This window comes from Manduca sexta, chromosome 9 (assembly GCF_014839805.1).
Source record: "Manduca sexta isolate Smith_Timp_Sample1 chromosome 9, JHU_Msex_v1.0, whole genome shotgun sequence".
In the NCBI taxonomy this organism is placed as follows: domain Eukaryota; kingdom Metazoa; phylum Arthropoda; class Insecta; order Lepidoptera; family Sphingidae; genus Manduca; species Manduca sexta.
The window spans coordinates 8883818-8904832 of NC_051123.1; the positions used below are offsets into that span (position 1 = coordinate 8883818).

The 21015-nt window shown below is 35.6% G+C and overlaps 1 protein-coding gene across 1 annotated transcript; it reads right to left on the bottom strand.

The window, feature by feature from the left end:
• Window positions 1-8881: 8881 nt before the first annotated feature.
• On the bottom strand, window positions 8882-18210 carry LOC115451752 (peptidyl-tRNA hydrolase 2, mitochondrial). The gene is made up of 2 exons (XM_037436944.1): window positions 17907-18210; window positions 8882-9272 (listed from the first exon to the last, which is right to left on the bottom strand). Exons 1-2 carry the CDS (start codon window positions 18027-18029, stop codon window positions 8907-8909), a joined length of 489 nt encoding a protein of 162 aa, XP_037292841.1. The 5' UTR covers window positions 18030-18210; the 3' UTR covers window positions 8882-8906.
• Window positions 18211-21015: the final 2805 nt, after the last annotated feature.

A 21015-nucleotide genomic window follows, 5' to 3' on the forward strand; every position in this document is an offset into this window, starting at 1 on the left:
AAAATGCATACACACTGTAAGATGTATTGAAAAAACGTTGTTGTTTTTAAAAAGGTATCCAAAAGAAGGTTTAGGTTATATGAAATGTATTATGAAGCTTTAAATATTTTAGGTAAATACTATTTAAAATAACAGTGTCAGGTATTAAAAATACGAATTACTTACAAATATTTTTTTTAGGACGAAATTAAAATACCAAATATGTATTTTGTTACCAAATATTTATTTTAATTACAAGTAATTCAAATGCTACCCTACTCGGAGTATATTTCCCAGCGTTGACATTGAGTCGTTACACCGGTGAAATCAAAATGAGCGGTCCTCTCACTTCCCAGTGCTGCAATAACGCGTTTGTTTTCCCATGAATAAGAAAAGTAGAGGCTATTTATAATTCGAAATTATAATATATAAAAAGTTAATTTAACTTTTGGATACTATTTAAAAACAATCATAATATATTTTTTGAATGTTGTGCACCATCAATATATAGGGTCATTTTGACATTGCGTTACTAAATGAAATCACACACTTATTTACTTGGAAATAACACTAAACAAAAAATTACTTGAGCCGTAAATGTAAAATAAAAAAATGTAAGTTTCAAACAAAATAAACATTAATAGAAAATAATTTTAATTATACGAGTAAGCTCTGGAATGAAGTCCGTGTGTCGGTGTTCCCTGAGCACTATGACCTGTCCTTCAATCGTGGCGGGGCCGTTCAAGTATAACGTAACGCAATTTTTTAACATTTTTGAATTATTCATCATAAATTCAGGATACTAAAACCAGGATTTTTGGTGAAAATATTCGTTATTAATGGATAAGTTTTGGCACGATGTCAGCAAAGGGGAAGACGAGTATGTGGCTTCATTTAGTAACGCAATGTCAAAATGACCCTGTATATTTGGTTATTTATAAGTTTTGAATATTTTTTGTACTACTAGTGCCTAATGCCCTGTACTCACGACGTTTTAAGTCGATCCGACGACACGTTTCAAACAATAAAACGCAGTAAACGGTATTCAGTTGGGGGCTGCACGTTTTAATATTTCATAATATGGACATGCACGCGTAAACCTTGTCAGCGACTAAAAACTTCCTGTGCGGACTAAATAAAAAATAATAGTAGATGTTATACATTACTCACGTAAATTAGTTGCGGAAAATTTAAAAATATAAACACCTCGTCAGCTGATTACAGAACAAATGTTTGTTTTTTTTTCCCTTAGTACAGTTCAGTAAGTATTCGTAAATATACGTAAATAAAATTTGCAAATGTAATATCGAATTGGATTAGACGGACGAAAAAACGGCCTTACCGCAATATTTTTATTATCTTTTTTTATAAAACATTGCCCCCTTATTCATAGACGTTTTTTATCTAAGGATGGAGTAAAGCTGTGATAACAAGTCTGTTTCTCAGTGCCCAACGCCACTGGGAATCAAACAAAGAGCCATTGTGATTGGCTAATATTGAGATACAACAATATTAGCCAATCATACGCACTGCGAAGGCTGCCATGCCGTCAACACTGAGAAACAGACTTGTTATCACAGCTTTACTCCGTCCTTAGATAAAAAACGTCTATGAATAAGGGGGTATGTTACCAATTAAGGGGTTAATAATCTATAAATTTAATTTAAATACGAAACACATATCTGCGAGGGAATTAAAAGTTTGTTAACAAATGTTTTTGTAACTAGCCTGTCCTTGCCCTTGCTATTTCAATACAGTGGGACAGGTGTGCCGCGGTGCTTTGGTGGCGCTGCCGGTGCAGAGTGGCGATAGTGTCGAGTGTCGACGACCTTGCGGTCGTACAACATTATCCAACACGACGCGAGTTTGCGCTAGGTTGAAACCGGTGAATCATTTTTTCAAAACAAAATCGGTGTCTGTACGGGTATCGGGTACGTAAAATAACTAAGTCCAAGGTACGATCACAGTAAGACAGTTTATTAGAAAACAGCACAAGAAACAGAAGGATAGATAGTAAGACACACGCAACATAAATGAAGTATAAGTGAGAAGAGGTTTAGTTCGCTCAACCGAATACAATAATCGGGCTCAAATGTGTCATGCGTATCGCGTCGGACAATGGTTAGCTGACTGGTTAATGCCGGTGCGCGCGCGCAGCGCCGACCGTCAATCGGCTATCATCGCTCACCGCTCGACCGGTTCGGCAGCTACGTCACCCGCTAATCATCTAATGCTAATATTGCATTAGTCCGTCAAGCTGTTTGTTGATATATATTTATTTAATTATTTTTGTACATAATAATTTAAAGTTATTTTAGATATAAGTTTGTATATATAAATATAAGTCTAGATATAAGTTTTAGTTATAGTCTAGATTTAAGTTTAGGTTTAAGTTAAGATATAATTTTATATATAAGTTATGTACACATTAATTATAGTTCCACTACAGTGTCCATATGTATCCGTCCAATCGACTCTTAAGGCATTGATGCCGGCAGGCAGTGATAAGTTTTCCGTCAACCCCTCATTCTGAGTTCTATGGTTTCTATACATTCCCCTACAGGGACATTTTATAAATAAAAATGCATTTTCTAATATATTATTTGTTGGGCTTTTAATATAAGTTAGGGTTAAGTTGGAAGGTCCCCTCGCTTAGAGAGAAGCCGCAATGCGGCTTAAGTACGGTTTCGCGTTGCCATTTTAGTGAAACAAGATACCCCGGACCATTCCGTATGCGCCAAAGATACTTCCGCGGGTTTTGGTTTGTATGCCGGTGTAGGGTGTACATAAGATTAGGGACTCGGTCCAATGATCGCTCGGATCATGCTGTACTCCTTAACATCAACATTGGGCCGTAAGACCGGTGAAACCAACATAACCGTCCCGATCGTTCCCCAAATGATAGTATCGATAGCGCGAAAAAAGAAAAAAAGGGTGAAGGTACAACACTGCACCACGCCGCAGCACCAGTGGTGTTTTTACTTATAAAAACCATACTAAAATAAAAGTAGCGAATCATTATTCTTATTCATTCTGAATAATAGTCGTGGTGTGTGCATTTGCAGTCCATCTCGTAATAGAAACTGCAGCGACCGCAGGCAACAATAAAATAAAAAATACTTTATTTATCACGTAGGCGAACAAAGTTGCACTTATGACACGTCAAAACAAAGAATAAGAATAATTATTATTTCTATACAACTATTAAAATCACTTATATAACTATGGAGATTTTAAATTATGGATAAAGTTTATACAAAAGACAAGGTACAAACCGAAGTAACCAGCTCGGACTGGCAAGTAGGGGAAATAGAAGGATAACGCGTCGCGATCCTCACCGGCGAGGACATGAGCCCTAACCTAGCTAACCTACCAGCCTTTCACTAGCTACCTAAGTGATGACTACCCGAAGAAGAAAGGCAGAAAGAAACTCCGGGCTTTCTTTTTGTCATCAATTGTTCAGTACTTCTTTTGTATTTTTTCCAAGTCTTTCTTGTACATAGTCACAATAGTTATATAAGCTAATGCACGCACATCACCGTTAACATGGGATAAGATGAAATCCAATCGACTAAACCTGGAGCGGCATAAAATAAAATTAGCGATAGCAAATAAAAGAGAACATAGATTCATACTTAAATAACGGCGTACAGCGTGCATTCGCCTACATTTACAATCATAGTTTTCAATCATGAGAAAAGAAAAAAAAATAGTGATATTAAACAGGCAAACACAACATGATCGGGTGGTCGTCTTTCAAATATTACATTTCATTAAGATATGATATGATATGATATGATTATGTCAAATTCAATGCGGTTGAGCGCTCGACCGAAGCAGTTGTTTGCGGCTCGCCTCCGACGCGTACGTTTTAGCAGTAATTACGAATCAATGATCATTCATCCGAACTTATCCCAACATCAAAGTACTTACAAATCGTTGTTAGCCACGAAGTGTTACACTACACGACACTTATCAAGACCAGCCCAATCGGCAACTGTAAAGTGATTATCTCTCCATCAGATCCATTCATGATATTAGTATGATTTATATCAGATTGAATATGCAATGTGAGTTGATGGCCCGACATACTGTATAGTAATTAGAAAATTTGTGATATGAACTTTATCTAATGTTACGGATTGAACTGATCCCAAATGATCACCGCTGTAACAAGTTGCTCGCTTTGTAAACGTGGAAATAGTGTAGTTTTTTTTTTTTTTTTTGTTATGTTCCTACTAATCGTAGCACCTGAACATGATAAATAACGGTACAAAATGGATGTTAATGTTTGATTCGCTACCAATGTCCTGCAAGCACAACTTATAAACGTGATACATCAACGGTGATGCGTCGTCTATAAGGTACAAATGACATAATAAATTATCATGACATTTATATGTGATAAGTAAATACCTAATTATTAAAAAGTTTGATATTCATAATATATTATATACGTTAAAAAAATAATATATTATTACGTTGTTAAATGGAATATTAAAGGCATAACTCAAAAATATGAAGGATGGTTTAGGGATTTACGTTTCATTATAGAATCTCTGACTCGCACAGCATTAAAAGTTTTGTAATATTACCAGACGACTTTAAACGTTTGGTATTTTTCCAGTAGAGACGCACATAACTAAGTGAAATAAATTTTTGATTCTTTTATGGTGCCATTAATTGCTCCTACAATCTAAATTTTCATATCCGTATTATCCGAGACATCTGTATCTAACTGCGCAATGGATAGACAGGCGCGGTCGTCAGCTGCAAACGATTTAATTCGGATACGGTTATGGATATTGCCGTACAAAACTTGTCTGCGAATACTATAAGAATAAAGCAAAACGTTGCTTTTAACTAAATTACAACACGCGTCAAATTTAGTCGAGAATTGTGTATTTTTAATTCAAATTTGTGCTGAAACCGCTCAAGAACACACGAATAATAAACAGGAATTTTAAGCTTATTTAATAAACGTCTTGTGCATAAGCCCGTGTACTACAGCGTGTGTATAGGTTATTTCATCCATGGAGACGCGTCCCACCATGTCTGAGCAAGCTGTGGCGGGGTGGTACGAGGTGTCGCGTGGTAATGAGACTGATCCACGCCTCAATTTAGACGCTAAACATTATAGAGTGCGCGTGCACTCGCTCAGGCACATTGTAAGCGGTAAGGGACAGTAGTGGGGCGCGTCCTCGTGGATGAAATAACATTATGATGTGATTTATTTGATTTTGAACTTATTCCCATAGCGTTATTTTGTACATATCATCGTGTGACGATAGGACATAGTTAACAAAAAGGACTGAATTTACAAAAGTCAAGACCTGGCCGCAAACACAGTTACCAATGTGATTAACTTATTGAATGAAGAAAGGTATGATAGACCACCTAGTTATCAATATTCACTGATGGTTGGTCTGTCATATGTGAGAGTCCGCCTGGGTAGATACCATTGTAATGTCTATTTCTGATGCCAAGCAACAGTGTGTAGTCACTGTTGTGTTACGGTTTGAAGGACATTGTAGCCAGTGTAACTACTGGACATAGTGAGACTTAACAACTCACGTCTCAGGATGGCGAGCGCAGTGGAATACTAAACAATACTTAGTACTTAATTCATGGTGCTGGATGGTGTTTCCGCTGTTTATGGGCGGTCGTATCGCTTACCATCAGGCGAATGGCAAGCTCGTCTCGTCATTCAAGGCAATAAAAAAATAAAGTACTTAAATAATAATAATATTTGTATTTTCGCTCCTTTTTGATAAACTACGTGGACCTAGTTGAAACTTACAAATAGTTTAGACACAAATATTTATTTGTTAGAATGGTGCATACTCCATAGATAACCATGCCTCTTGTTAATGTTTTAAATTTTATAACTGTTTTGAATGTATTAGTAACAAGACTGAGTAGGTGGTGTAGCGAAATTATATAAAAGTTTAAAGTAAAAAAATAGATCATTTTTGCAACTTTTTTGTCGATACCTGCATTTCTGATGTTTTGCATCTGATGTCCAAATTATAATAAATTATAGCAACTGTTAGCATATCTAAATAAATAAACAGGCCACAGCCGACGGATTTATTTAATATTGGCAATGTGGAATATGACATTTTTTATTTGATTTATTACGTTACTGGACGTGTGGACATGCATCTTAATCTGACACCAATACTTTTAATGTTATTATGTATTCACCCGGCGATACATTTATTTAATATACATAAAGCAAGTGTCTTTTGCTTTTCATAGTTGATATTGGCACAATTGTAAAAAAAATACAGCCAATCAACAAATTGTAATTGGAATGTTATTGTGGTGAATTCTTCAGACGTTGCATCGGTTATTTCAAACAATTTCAAAGATTTTGTACTTAAATTGTAATCAATTGCTTTAATAAGCATAATATTTGTTATACGTTTTCTTGTTTTATTTTTCGGTAACGAAATAATTTCCTTTCAACCATCCTCAACACGAATCCAAACAATTTCAGCATACTTCTTTCCAGAATCCAGCTGGGCTGGGCCGCATTTGGTAAACTACGTCGGGTTTTCTCGTCACTTCTACCACAATGTCTGAAAACGAAGGTTTTCAACCAGTGCGTCCTACCTGTCATGACCTACGGTGCCGAGACGTGGACGCTCACAGTACGGCTGGTCCACCAGCTCAAAGTCGCTCAGCGAGCTATGGAACTTGCTATGCTCGGAGTTTCTCTGAAGGATAAATTTCGTAACGAGAACCAATGTCACCGACATGGCAGACAGGATTAGCAAACTGAAGTGGCAGTGGGCAGGGCATATCTGTCGAAGAACCGATAACCGATGGGGTAAACGAGTTCTTGAGCGGAAACCACGGCTCGGCACACGTAGTGTAGGACGCCCTCCAGCTAGGTGGAGTGACGATCTGCGAAAGGTCGCCGGTAAGAACTGGATGCGACAGGCCGAAGACAGGGTAACATGGCGCATATTGGAGGAGGCCTATGTCCAGCAGTGGACAAAGATATAGGCTGATGATGATGATACTTCTTTCAATCTTTGTCACCACATCACTCTCTTACAACCTCTTATTATTAGTTCAATTTAACTGTTTACTAAAAATAATCCCTAATGTCAACGATCAATAATACTTTGATTTTGACTGCGACTGCCTCGGTGGGGTAGCTGTAGTGTGCACGATACGACTCCACCGCTCCAAGGTCGGGGGTTCGAATCCCGGTTCGAGCAGTGATGATTGAGTTTTTCTATTCAATATTAGTTCGGAGTCAGCAATAGGCTCGCCCCTTATCTCACTGTGGGATGGAACACAGTGCGCAATATAGGTGCCCTAGTAGCAACCTCTGCCTACACCTTCGGTGATAAAGGTGTTGTGGGTTTGTGTGTTGATTCTGATATGACTACTTATATTAACAATTAAATTACAAATATATAGGCGTTACATAATATAAGTACGTATAGACTATAGTACTTTAAATATAAATATGATGTACTACTGTTAAATGTAAAGATAAGGCGGTGTCAGTATGTATCTACTTGTAACATTGTAAGAAGGAAAAATCTTGTTTGGGTAAGTAGGTAAGTACATGCAGTTTAACAATTAATTACCTTAAGGTGATAGCTTAAGGTCCATTTTCATACATTTTGTTTCACCTTTAATCTGGGTAACTAAACAAGTATTGACAAGTAAAGAATTTAAATTCACGTCTAGTTAGTGATTAGTTCTCGCAGTTGAAAGAAAAACGTAAAAATAATTAATATGCATGGATATTTCGGCCTTTAAAATTTCGTCATATTAAATTCATCATATAAAGGTGAAACAAAATGTATGAAAATGGACCTTAAGCTATCACCTTAATCATTATTCATAAGCAATACAACATTTATCATATAGGTAGGTACATCAAGCATAATAGGCCTAATTTTAATGTGTGCTAGTCAATTGTATACCTAACACAAATATATACCAGGGTATGGTATAAAGAAATGGAATAAGAAATATTAAGTTCCACTTTTGCAAATTGCGGTTTGCGCGAGGCCCTGTGTTAAATAATAGGGTATTTTTCATTTTTTTTTTATATTACTATATGTACGTCGTATAAATTCTAAAACAGAAGAAATCATTGAAATCTGGTGAAAAATCCAATGCATGCGAAAGTAAGAGATGGAGCGATATTCCCACTCCACGCTCACTCCTGCGCGTATCAATATTTGAAATTTGTATTACTGACTCATTTCTTATCGAATTTGAATGTTGTTTGCACAGAAAGATTTCTTGTTTGTGCTAATTACTGTTACATATTCAAAAATGCACAAAATTAAATTAAAGAATTACATTACTATTGAATTTAAGTAATTATCTAAAATGTATCGATCCCGTGACGTCCAAATTGATAAATTGAAATGATAATGGCGGATCCCAGTGTAATTCAAATTTCGGTAGCTGTACCTAACTTTATTTTTTTTTTTTACTTTCAATCGGGTGGTTGTAATACGGCGGGTTCACAATCTTGATGTTTTTACAAACTAGCTGTCGGTAATTTTCAACTTTGTCATTCCCTAAAAATCCAGTAATTACTTGTAAAAGTATTCGAACTTTTTGTTGAGCAATACTAAGTATTTTTGGTAATTCTTTGCTGTCAAAAGTTTAATTCGTGGATCAAAAAAAAAACACCTTTCACCTTTTCGTCTGACAATGTTGAAAAAATAGGATTTTTTTTAAAATGTCATACGATAAAAGGAAACTTTTTAAGGAATATGGGCAGTTTTCCTTCATTTTGAAGCACAATTATTAGAGATATCATAAAATAAACTTAAGGGCGAAAACAATACATTTGTTTGATTATTTGTGTAATCGGGCCTTATAATATGAATCAGGTGTATAAAGGAAAAATATCTGGTTTCCTTAATTCGTTTATTGTCACATTACAAGAGTTTCAAATGTCCTGTAACTTTATCAATAACATCTTTCGGAGCGGGTCCAATACCCAACACTGTTACGGTGTTTGGCGCTATCTGAGTCCTGCCCGCGTCCCGTATTAGCGATGTTATTATACCCAACTTCTTTGCGTTATCTACTATTTGTTTAATTTCATCCAAAGAGTCCGTCTTCACAGCCACCTTAGCCTGGCCAGTCATTTGCCAATACTTGAGCCCCTCGGGGTCTTTTCGCTGGGCCTTTTCGAACGCTCCCACCGCAGCATGAGCGCACTGTGCAGCTATTTTCCCTTTTCCCATATTCAAATCCGTCCGCACCACAAGTACCATTTTGTATTCTTCCTTCGAGGTAAACTGTAACAAGATTAGTTCATCAGTGATAAAAATTTAAAACAAAACAAGTTTTAATCATCATTTGTAATTGTTATGCGCAGGGTGCAGTTATCCTTATTCATTTATTCGCGGAATTTAGCTGAACTTATATGAAGAAACCAACTCGTATTATGTTAGTACTTTTAGTTCCGTATCACATTATGATATTCATTGTCTCAAGTTATAATTGTTCGAAATTATGTCTCATTTACTTATGCAATTATTGTAATCTTTCGATTACGATTATATTTATTAATGTTATTATGAAAAGATTCCCAAAAAATGTAACGTATGCCGTTATCTAATCTAGTCAAAACAGTTTTCAAAAGGATATTTTTAGCACCAACCATTAACTTTCATACACTTTCATCGATAACACATTGTGCAGTTCTACGATCTGCCTTTAACTCGCTTCAATGACAGATCGCCGCAACAATATTCTTCAATCATATTGCAAAATGGAAGATATATCATGCCGTCGTGTTGCACTACAATTAGTTGTAGTCAATACAAGACAAGATAAAATGTCCTTTTTAAACATTATGTACAGCGTCGGATAAATCTCGTTCAATTCATAACAAATGATAAAATACCCTCGCGTTATCCACTGTAAAATCCATTCCAATTGTGGCAACGTATTATGTAGTGACAGGTAGCGGCATTTCTGTTTAATTGTTGACTCATGTTATCAAAGCGTCGAAGAGCAAGACGAAATATCGCGTGATGCAATCTGCGGGGCGAGCGCCGAAGCAACCTGTAGTCTGTACTATTTAGTATATAAAGCGTATTTGTTTATGATAATTCACAACATGGCTGTAAGAAAATCATTCTCGAAAACGAAGAGGGACGAGTGCTGATTTTTTATCATTCCTGACATGATGACACTCAAAAATCTTAATCGTATAACTAAGGTTGAAGCTCAGAGCATTGAAGGCTGCGTCCTGAGTCACGGCGCAGTCAGTCAAATATTGCTAAAAACAGTATATTCTGTAGCCACGAACATCCAAATAAACTATTTGTTCAAAATCTGAACTAAAATGGCAACCAAAACGTCACTGTTATAACTTATTTATATGTGTATCTATTTATTTATTTATCTTATTCTTATACTAGCTTCCGCCCGCATCTTCGCCCGCGTGGATTTCGGACTTCAAAAATGGAGGAGGTGCTCAATTTGTCGGGATGTTTTTTTAATGTATGGTGGTATGCAGGTAGTCCGATTATCCGGTCAGGATCTGATGATGGGATCCTGGTGAAATCGAAGGAACTCCTCTAATATTATTGGCGCCTAGCTGCTAGGCCGGTCGCGAACGTTCGAGAATGTTCGTTTTACGAAGCTACTCGCTAGGTGATTCGCTAGCCTCTAGGTGCCAAGCAAGCCGCCTGCCTGTGCGTTCGCGACCTTATATATATACAAAAATAATCCTTATAGCATGATTCAGTATTCACGCATGATGGCTTATTATTAGCGTATTTCATGTATAACTTTGGTGTTTCTATACCGATTTCTATGATTCTTTTTATGGAATATTTAATAATGTTAACTTTTTAATTAGGGATGACTGAGAGTGTTATAAACGTAAGAGTAGACAAATATAATGAGAAAGCTTCGAACTGCTAAGCTATCGGGAGTTACACGTGTTATTGTGAGTCAACCATAAAATATAGACATATGCTGTCGTGGGATATTTTTACATAATTTTAAGGAGAACATTTCCGTCATACATGATTTCTGTGTAGCTGTAACCATTAAGGTTGCACACGCGACGGAAGCTTAAAAAATGGAGTAACTTCTCCCGTTTTCTCAACATTTCCCTTCACTGCTCTGCTCCTATTAATTGTAGCGTGATGAAAAGTATACTATAACCAGCACAGGAGTATGAAAAATAATTGTACCAAGTTTCGTTAAAATCCGTCGAGTAGTTTTTGTTTCTATAACGGTTATACAGACAGACAGACAGACAAAAATTTTACTAATTGCATTTTTGGCATCAGTATCGATCCCTAATCACCCCCTGATAGTTATTTTGGAAATATATTTCATGTACAGAATTGACCTCTCTACAGATTTATTATAAGTATAGATATAGATAGATGTGTAATGCCTGTATATTTAAATTATTCTATTTTATATACATTATTATTATGTTGTATCTTTCCTGCGGGAAATCACGGCATAAAGGCCGGTCCTTTTGGAAGGCTTGCGTGGGGACACGGATCCAACACGTAGAGGCCTCTTTAAGATACATTACTCTAGTTGGGCTTTATACACCTTGCGAGTACTCTCTATCTGTACTTATGGAGGAAATACAGCCAAAGACAGCGCTTGCAAGGTGCAGGGAGTATTGCAGAAAAGATGGGAATTATACTGGGTCTATGGATGGGATCTAGCTGGACTGGTTGCTGGGCTATTGATTGAGACAACGGGACGCCTGCCAAGTAAAATGTCTCAATCTTATGTATTCAAGGCAGGCGGTGACTTGCCCCCACTAGATGGGCATCCCATAAGTGGCGTAAGCCAAGGACGCAACACCGGTGTGGGTGGCTTAAGGGTGTCGAGAGGTGTGCACCGATTTCACCATCGCGGGTCGCTATCGCGTCCCGGAGCGGGTTTCCTCGCTATTACGCAGATTGAGCACTTCCACCCTGGAGCTGAGGTTCTTAGCTCTTGCGACTTCCACCCCTAGCCGGCCAGTTAAGGCAAGCCAAGGGTCAGGGGGTCTCATTTAGCCCCCACGGAATCAGGGAACGCGGTGTCGCCACTCACCGTCGGCTCGCCACAAAGCCGCCCCTACGGGCTTATTATTATTATTATTAATATAACTATTTATTATATATAATTATAATTTATAAAAAGACATAACTTTTTAATTTTTTTACCATCTGATAAACAAAAAGAAATATGGGGACCCGCGTAAAAGAACATATAGCTGACGTGTAACACCGACGCTCTACGAAGTCTGCAGTTGCTGAACACTCTGAAGGAGACTCCAACCAATATCTGCGACTAGAGCTAGCTACAAATCCTTACCAAAGAACACCGATTCCAGACTATGCATCAAATATAGCTAACTAGCAATTTTAATTAGGCACCGACTCCAAAATTGGTATCCAATATATACTTGTATGTGAAATTATTTTTTGGTTTTGAGTGGTTTTTGAAGGCGGTTTAATTTTTTGTTAAAATTATTTTTATTTTTGCTTTTTGTGTTAGTAAAAATAGACCGTCTCAATGGCATAATTGTGTTTCGCTCACGATACGACTATCGCGCTGAGGAGTTACACCTCTGAGTACCACTGAAAAGGGGAAAAGTTGTGATGCTATATATATGTATATAAGAAGTAGATTAAAGTAAACCTAACGCAAAAACACAACTGATATTATTTGGCTCACAGTACAACTATCGCGCTGTGGTGTTACACTTCTGCCTACCCCTGAAAAGGGGAAAAGGTGTGATGCTATATATATGTATGTATGTAAGAAGTAGAGTCAACTAAACCCAACGCAAAAACACAACTAATGTGTTTCGCTCGCAGTACGACTATCGCGCTGAAATGTTACACCTTTGCCTACCCCTGAAAAGGGGAAAAGGTGTGATGCTATATATATGTATGTAAGAAGTAGATTCAAGCAAACCTAACGCAAAAACACAACTGATATATTTGGCTCACAGTACAACTATCGCGCTGTGGTGTAACACCTCTGCCTACCCCTGAAAAGGGTAAAAGGTGTGATGCTACATATATGTATGTATGTAATAAGTGGAGTCAACTAAACCCAACGCAAGAACACAACTAATGTGTTTCGCACGCAGTACGACTATCGCGATGAAATTATACGCCTCTGCCTACCCCTGACACGGGGAAAAGGTGTGATGCTATATATATTTATGTAAGAAGTAGATTCGAGGAAACCTAACGCAAAAACACAACTGATATATTTGGCTCACAGTACAACTAGCGCGCTGTGGTGTAACACCTCTGCCTACCCCTGAAAAGGGGAAAAGGTGTGATGCTATATATATGTATGTAAGAAGTAGATTCAAACAAACCTAACGCAAAAACGCAACTGATATATTTCGATCATACTATAACTATTGCGCTGTGGTGTTACATCTCTGCCTACCCCTAAAAAGGGGAAAAGGTGTGATGCTATATACATATATGTATGTATGTAAGAAGTAGAATCAATTAAACCCAATCCAAAAACACAACTGATATGTTTCACACACAGTACGACTATCGCGATGAAATGTTACGCCTCTGCCTACCCCTGACACGGGGAAAAGATGTTACGCTATATGTATAAGTATGTGAGAAGTACAGTCAACGAAACTCAATGCAAAAACATAACTAAATACGTCACAGGAAAGCTAAATTCGCGATTTCGTTTTCTTGGACGACATAAATATTCTAGTTTTTTTAATTTTAAAACCAAACTACCGAAGCGATCTTGAAAAAAATTTTATGGGACCAATCTGGAGAGAAATTCTTTCGAATAAAAAAAGAATTTTCCAAATCGTTTCAGAAATGAGCGAGTTCTGAGGTAACAAACATAGAAAAAAAATAAATAAAAAAAAAAAAATTCACGTCGAATTGATAACCTCCTCCTTTTTTTTGAAGTCGGTTAAAAACATCCTAATTTCAATAGGTAAGATGGTTGGAAGCTTGCACAAGCCTGGGGTCCAGTTCTACATTTAATTAAATCGGAACCCAAAAGACCGGCTGCCAGATTTCATGAAATTGTGAGCTCATTCTGCGTAGATCGGACCACCAACAGCTAACTAAAATTTAAAAAGTTGTATATTTGTGAATTGTAGGTAGATATTGTAACTTTGACTTTGCGGATGAACAACACCTCAGTCCCTCCCGTGACCATGAAGGCTGTAAAGTCTTCGAAACGTTTGGAGAAAATATTACTTAAAACCGCGATAAAATCCGAAAAAATTGTTTAATTTTAATGTCTAACATTCGAGTAAACATAAGAAATCATTAAAAAAAAGATAAATTAAAACAAATGTACCAAATAATAATAATTACTAAGTAAACATAACTATGACATAATATGTAGAGAATTTTGTAAAGTTGTTCTTTAAATGCTAATTTCTTAAGTTTTTTTTATGAAGTATTTGGAAAATAAATAGCTAGGTATTTCATTAAGGTACCTACTTGAACCAAATATCACAATTTATGTAAAAATCAAAAGAAAACCTAATATGGATTATAATAAAAGACATATTTACAATCTGGGCACCGGTCATAATAATGTCATTAGCTACAAACTATCATGCGTAGCGGACCGTTGTACATCGTTAATAATTTAAGCACTTGGGACTTCAATTAAGACATGTAAATGATAGTATTTCCGAAACTTTGGACGTACTAAAATCTTAGAATCATTATAATTTTTGAAATTCTTACGTACGAAGGTCGGGCGCTCGTCCGAAAGGCTGCGTCCTGAATCACCCGCTAATCCGAATTGCGAAGTGTAGGAATAAGCAGACGGCTGACCTTAGTACAGTGCATATGTATCATATTTATTACAATTTGTACGTAATTTTGTAGGAAACCCCTTGTAAATATTAAATAAACTTACCAATATGACACTATGACCTTCAAACTTTTGTTAATGAATTGATTAATTGTAATGTGATTACAAATTAATATTAGGAAAAAAATATTGGGATTACGATTACAAATTGCGTTTCGTAATTAGTATTTAGATTAATAATAACATTTTTGTAATCGTAATCCTACATTCATATGTAAAGAACTATCCTCGTACTTCAATGAATATTATAAAAAAAGAATTAGCGAAATCGGTTCAGCTGCTCTGGAGATTTGCCCTTAGCAAGACATTCAGCGATTCATTTTTATATTATAAATAATTCCCTGGCTGCGTCGGTGGCATAGGTGGGTTACAAGCGGCCCACCAGCGACAAGGAAAAAAATCCCCTGAATATCAGACCGGAGAGGCGAGTCTGGAATTTATCTCCGGCAAAATGGGAATGGGCTCGGCCCTTTCACCAGTGGCGGCCCTAGACGCGGCGAGGCCCAGGCAGAGTAAAAAACGTTCCCCTGTTTAACAATTTTGTCGGTAAGAACTTAAAAAAAAAATGTCCTGCGAAGCCTCTGTAAGCGAGAGGGCCCGGGTGGTTGTCCGGTTCGCCACCCCAAGGCCGCCTCTGCCTATCACATCGTGGGACACTTCGCACATTGCAAAAAGTTAATACATTAGTTCGACCTCTAAGTCACCCCTACATAGTCGAAATAGAAGCCACAAGTGCGTACGTGTGTGTGTGCATAGACAATAGTAAGTATATTTTCTTTAAGCCACGCAGGTGACGTCACGGCATTGATAGCCAGCCGCGCGCTGAATCATTTCATTGCGGTTGGCATTTATAATTTTTTAAGATAAGTAATTGAAAAAGAATTTTCCCGTGGATTATTGTAACACTAATCTGATTTATTAAAAATGATGCCTGCGGCTCCGTACTAAAATTCAAAATTTTTACACATCATTTGCTGAAAGAAAAATTTATAAGTCGATTTTCTCAATTCTTTATTAACGTTACTTTTTAGTAAACAGAAACACCATCACGATTATCCTCCTCTCTAGAGGTAGACAAAGGTGTATGTAATACAGCTACAAATATGCGTAAACCTATAAATTGCTATTTATTGGATACAATTCTAGACTTCACGCTGACACTGAAGAGTGAAAAAACGGGATCGAATTAGATGTATAAACACGGTAAACCTATCTGGAATGGAACACCACTAAGACACAGAGGCAGCCTTTGTATGTTAAAAAAATATTGATAAATACCAACATATTAATCCATCGTCTAGTTATTTAATTTTAATATAGGCAATAATATAACGCATCAGGTAACAAACAAGTGAATTTATCTGCCATGTGATATCATTAAAATGACTTTTGTCACATCGGAAATTAACCATTAAGTACATAGTATAGCTATAACCGATAAACAGGTTTTCATTATTAATCTATAACAATACTATGTGTTGTGATTTGGTCAGTTTAACGAAGAACAGATATCTGTATGGTAAATTATTTTGTATTTCTTTGCCAATTTTTGTTTTTTATCTGAATCAGGTTATGAGGAGTGTATTTATACATAATATCAATGCAGATATACATAGTGATAAACTATTATGCATTTTTAATTTTATATTGCACTTAAAATTTTAACTGGTTGGATTTTTTAAACAGATCAGTAAGGGCAGCTACCTTAACCGCTGTAGCTACAAGAAATCTTTCTTAGGAGACTGTCCATAATTTATGGAGATATTAAGATCTGCATTCATAGTTTTTAAAATCTTTATCATATTGGCAAGGAAATAGGCAATAAATGCAATAATTTTATTATGCTAATCAGTCTCCATGTTCAACGTAGATGCACCATAATCTGGCCGAAATCTACCATCAAGGAAAAAAGATATTACCTTGACCATGTCATACTCCACAATGTTTATTGCATTTAGTTGCCATAAATCCCTAATAAATGAATTCAAATTACATATTGGAGACATTTTTTAGCTTCCTCAACTCATTACAGGTTAGTTTTAATGATTCAAGCTAATTTTGTCTGAAAACCTAGTATTTTTAATCTTGTAACAAGGCAATTCTCGATTTACACATGGAGATACTGACGCAATTCAATCCTGCTGCTTGTAAGTATCAAAAACTGAGATCACTAAAGGTTTGATTAAATTAAAACAGTTATTGTGTATTACATCCAGGCTATTTATATGCTGTAAAAGTACATAATTGCATGAAAATAGTCATTTTCATATTACACTACTAAATGAAATCACATACTTATGATGTTGAAAATAATAGTTTACAACAACTTACTCAGACTGTAGATATTAAATAAAAAGTTTTGAACTAAATAAATATCAATAAAAAGTATGTAAGTGCTTTTGGATTTGGTATAGTGGTGTGATGTGAACTTTTAACACACACTCACGCTCACACTATATTTACACTAAACCACAAAATTATATAACATTTTATGATATATAGATTGATGTTAAGACTAGGATTTTTGGTGAAAATTTTCATTATTTATGAATTATTTTTGGCACAATGTTAGCAGAGCTAGAATATATGTAGTTAAATGTATCACCGCAATGTCAATATTACATTTTAATCAACGAGGCATTCAACCAGCGATACTAACATCCTACACACTGAATATTCAATATGTATAGTCCAAATGAAACATCAAAACAAGAGGCTTTCTGCCCCATTGATGTTTACTTTTCCCGAGAATTGTACTGATTTATCTTATAAAATGTACCTATACTTAAGTCATTGAGCCGTATGCAATAACCACCTTCCTTCTAAATGGAAACATCTGTGAAAGTTGTTTAATGTTTTTTCTTGCTATCATGACGGTTACTGATTAAGCCTCAGAGGTAGTAAGGCAAAATTAAAGAGCAGTTATAACACTACGAGACAAAACGCTGTATAACTTTGACAGATATATGGAACGTTAACTTCATTAGTAAGGCCCTGAATGTATAGCCTATCATACCTGTATAAATAAAAAATTACAGTAATTAAAAAATATTTATATATCTTACCTTTTTAACAGCATTTTCAGCGCTAGAATAAAATCCTAAACCTTTTTTTAATACAAATAACGATACACCTATGCACAAGCCACAACCTATGCCGGTAATGAATGAAATATTTAAATAGTCCATTTTCCTTTGAGTCGAAATATTGGATATTTACTAATAGACAAGCTTAACGATGTTTTTAACCCAAATTATTATACCAGTAAAAGTAAAGAATTAAAACTTAGGAATTACATATAACCTAAAAATGTATTTGGCTCAAAACTCAGAAGTCAGAACAATGACATCTGTCATTCCGTATTTTATATCGTTTAAGGTTTTTCATTTATAATTCCTTTACCATTGCTTGTACTTGTTCTGAGACCATTTGGCAAATATGTGACAATAGTTATGTTTTGAGTTATGTCCAATACCTGGGGACAACACTTATTTAAGGTTTGTGAATTTTAACATGAAAAACATATTCAATTTCTGTAAAAATTTTGAGTTTGAATTTTGTCACAAAAAAGTAAAGTTTTAAATTTTTGATGTAGCGGCAAAAATAAAAATCCTAGAGTCTGGCCAATGTGTCGTGGCACAGAAAGTATGGGGACAAATTGAAAAAAATAAACCTTATTGCCGCGGGCAAAAATGCAGTGACTAATGTTTTTATTTAAAATCGTTAAAATAACATATTTTTTTAAGATATAAATATACCTGTAACGTAAACTCATCCCGTACAAACCGTAGATTTTTTTGAATTTGTCGCCATATTTCAGTGACACGACTCGTTGGCCAGACTCTATGAAAAAAAAAAAATTAAACAAAGGTGTTGAAAAATTTAATTTCTAAAAAAATATGTCTTATGATTTGTTGAAAAATATAATATTTTTGCACTAATATTAAATATTTAAGTAATTCATTACATTAAGATTTGTATTAAAATGGATTAAATAACAATTTATGATAAAAAATAATACAAAAACATGACTATTTAACAATACACAAAATAACAAACAAAAGAACACAATAATTTTTATATAGGTAAGTACTTAAACCGTTTTTAGCAGAAATACACAAAATTTTCTATTTTTTACTTCGAAATTCCGACTAGAAATCCATGGCTATTAAAAGTTACGTGACCTCGCCAGAGCCAACCCCGACTAAATCGCCTGGCTGATTTTTTTTTAATCTTTAAACTTATAAAAAAACTATCTTTTGCCCGCGGCTCCGCCCGCGTTATAAAGTTTTTCAGGCTAAAGTTTTCCGTTATAAAAGTAGTAGTTTCCCGGGAGCCTATGTTCTTCCCAGGGTCTCAAACTGTCTCCATACTAAATTTCATCTTAAGGTGGTAGCTCAGGGCAGGTTTAAGCTTAAAAGGTTCAAGTAAAGAATTTAAATTCACGTCTAGTTAGTGATTAGTTCTCGCGGTTGAAGAAAAAATAATTAATAATCATGGATATTTCGGCCTTTAAAATTTAATATGACGAAATTTTAAAGGCAGAAATATCCATGATTATTAATTATTTTACATTTTTCTTCAACTGCGAGAACTAATCACTAACTAGACGTGAATTTAAATTCTTTACTTGCCAATACTTGTTTAGTTACCCAGATTAAAGCCGAAACAAAATGTATGAAAATGGACCTTGAGCTACCACCTTAATACGTTGGGTAGTTTTAGAGTTTAACACGTTCAGGCAGACAGATGCAGCGGGGGACTTTGTTTTATAATATATTTTTTAGAACTTTTTAAGTGGAACAATCCCGTCATACATCATTGTTGCATAACTTTAATCGTTTACGCAGCGCAGGCTACGGAAGCTCTCAAAACTAAAAATTTTCCCCGTTTTTGCAACATGTTTCATTATTGCTCCGCTCCTATTGGTCATAGCGTGATGATATATAGCCTATAGCAATCCAGGAATAAAGGGCTATCCAACACAAAAAGATTTTTTCAGTTCAAACCGGTAGTTCCTGAGATTAGCCATTACTGCTCCGCTCCTATTGGTCATAGCGTGATGATATATAACTTTGAGCACTCCACAAATAAAGGACTATTCAACACAAAAAGAATTTTTCAGTTCGAATCGGTAGTTCCTGAGATTAGCCATTACTGCTCCGCTCCTATTGGGTATAGCGTGATGATATATAGCCTATAGCACTTCACGAACAAAGGGCTATCCAACGCAAAAAGAATTTTTTAGTTCGAATCGGTAGTTCCTGAGATTAGCCATTACTGCTCCGCTCCTATTGGTCATAGCGTGATGATATATAACTTTGAGAACTCCACAAATAAAGGACTATTCAACACAAAAAGATTTTTTCAGTTCGAATCGGTAGTTCCTGAGATTAGCCATTACTGCTCCGCTCCTATTGGGTATAGCGTGATGATATATAGCCTATAGCACTCCACGAACAAAGGGCTATCCAACGCAAAAAGAATTTTTCAGTTTGGACCGGTAGTTCCTGAGATTAGCGCGTTCAAACAAACAAACAAACAAACAAACAAACTCTTCAGCTTTATATAATAGTATAGATAAGGTATACAGGTGTTAGGGACTCTGTTCAATGCTCACTCAGATGATGCTATACTCTGGAATGTCGACATTGGGCCGTTAGAGCGGTGGAAGCAACATGACCATTCTACTCACCCTCCAAGTGGTGGTAGCGAAAATTCTTACGTATATTTCATTTACGTAAGAACAATGTTTTATTTTTCATATAAGTACTGCTTGTCATTGTTCTGAGATAAGTACTTACCGTTCAAGGACGGATCTATCAACAATCATCAAATTCTTTTAAGTTCTATTACTCTTCTTTACTCACCCTATTGATTTATTCCTAAGTTCTTTTCTTATAAGGTAAGAACAATCAGAGAGTTCCTATATATGTGTAGATAATTTATTATTGCATAATTTTTATGTAATGTGTTCATTAGGTTCAATCTTGTTTTGTATAACTGTAATGTGTTATTTTTATATTTATTAGTATTTGTTTATGTTCACTTTCTTCTAGTATGTATTGGTGTTTGGGTGGAAACTTTGCTGGATTTTTATATTTAAATTATTCTGTGTGTTTCTCAAATATTAAAAAAATAATAAAGAGGTGTTTTTTCTCTAAACATTTATTG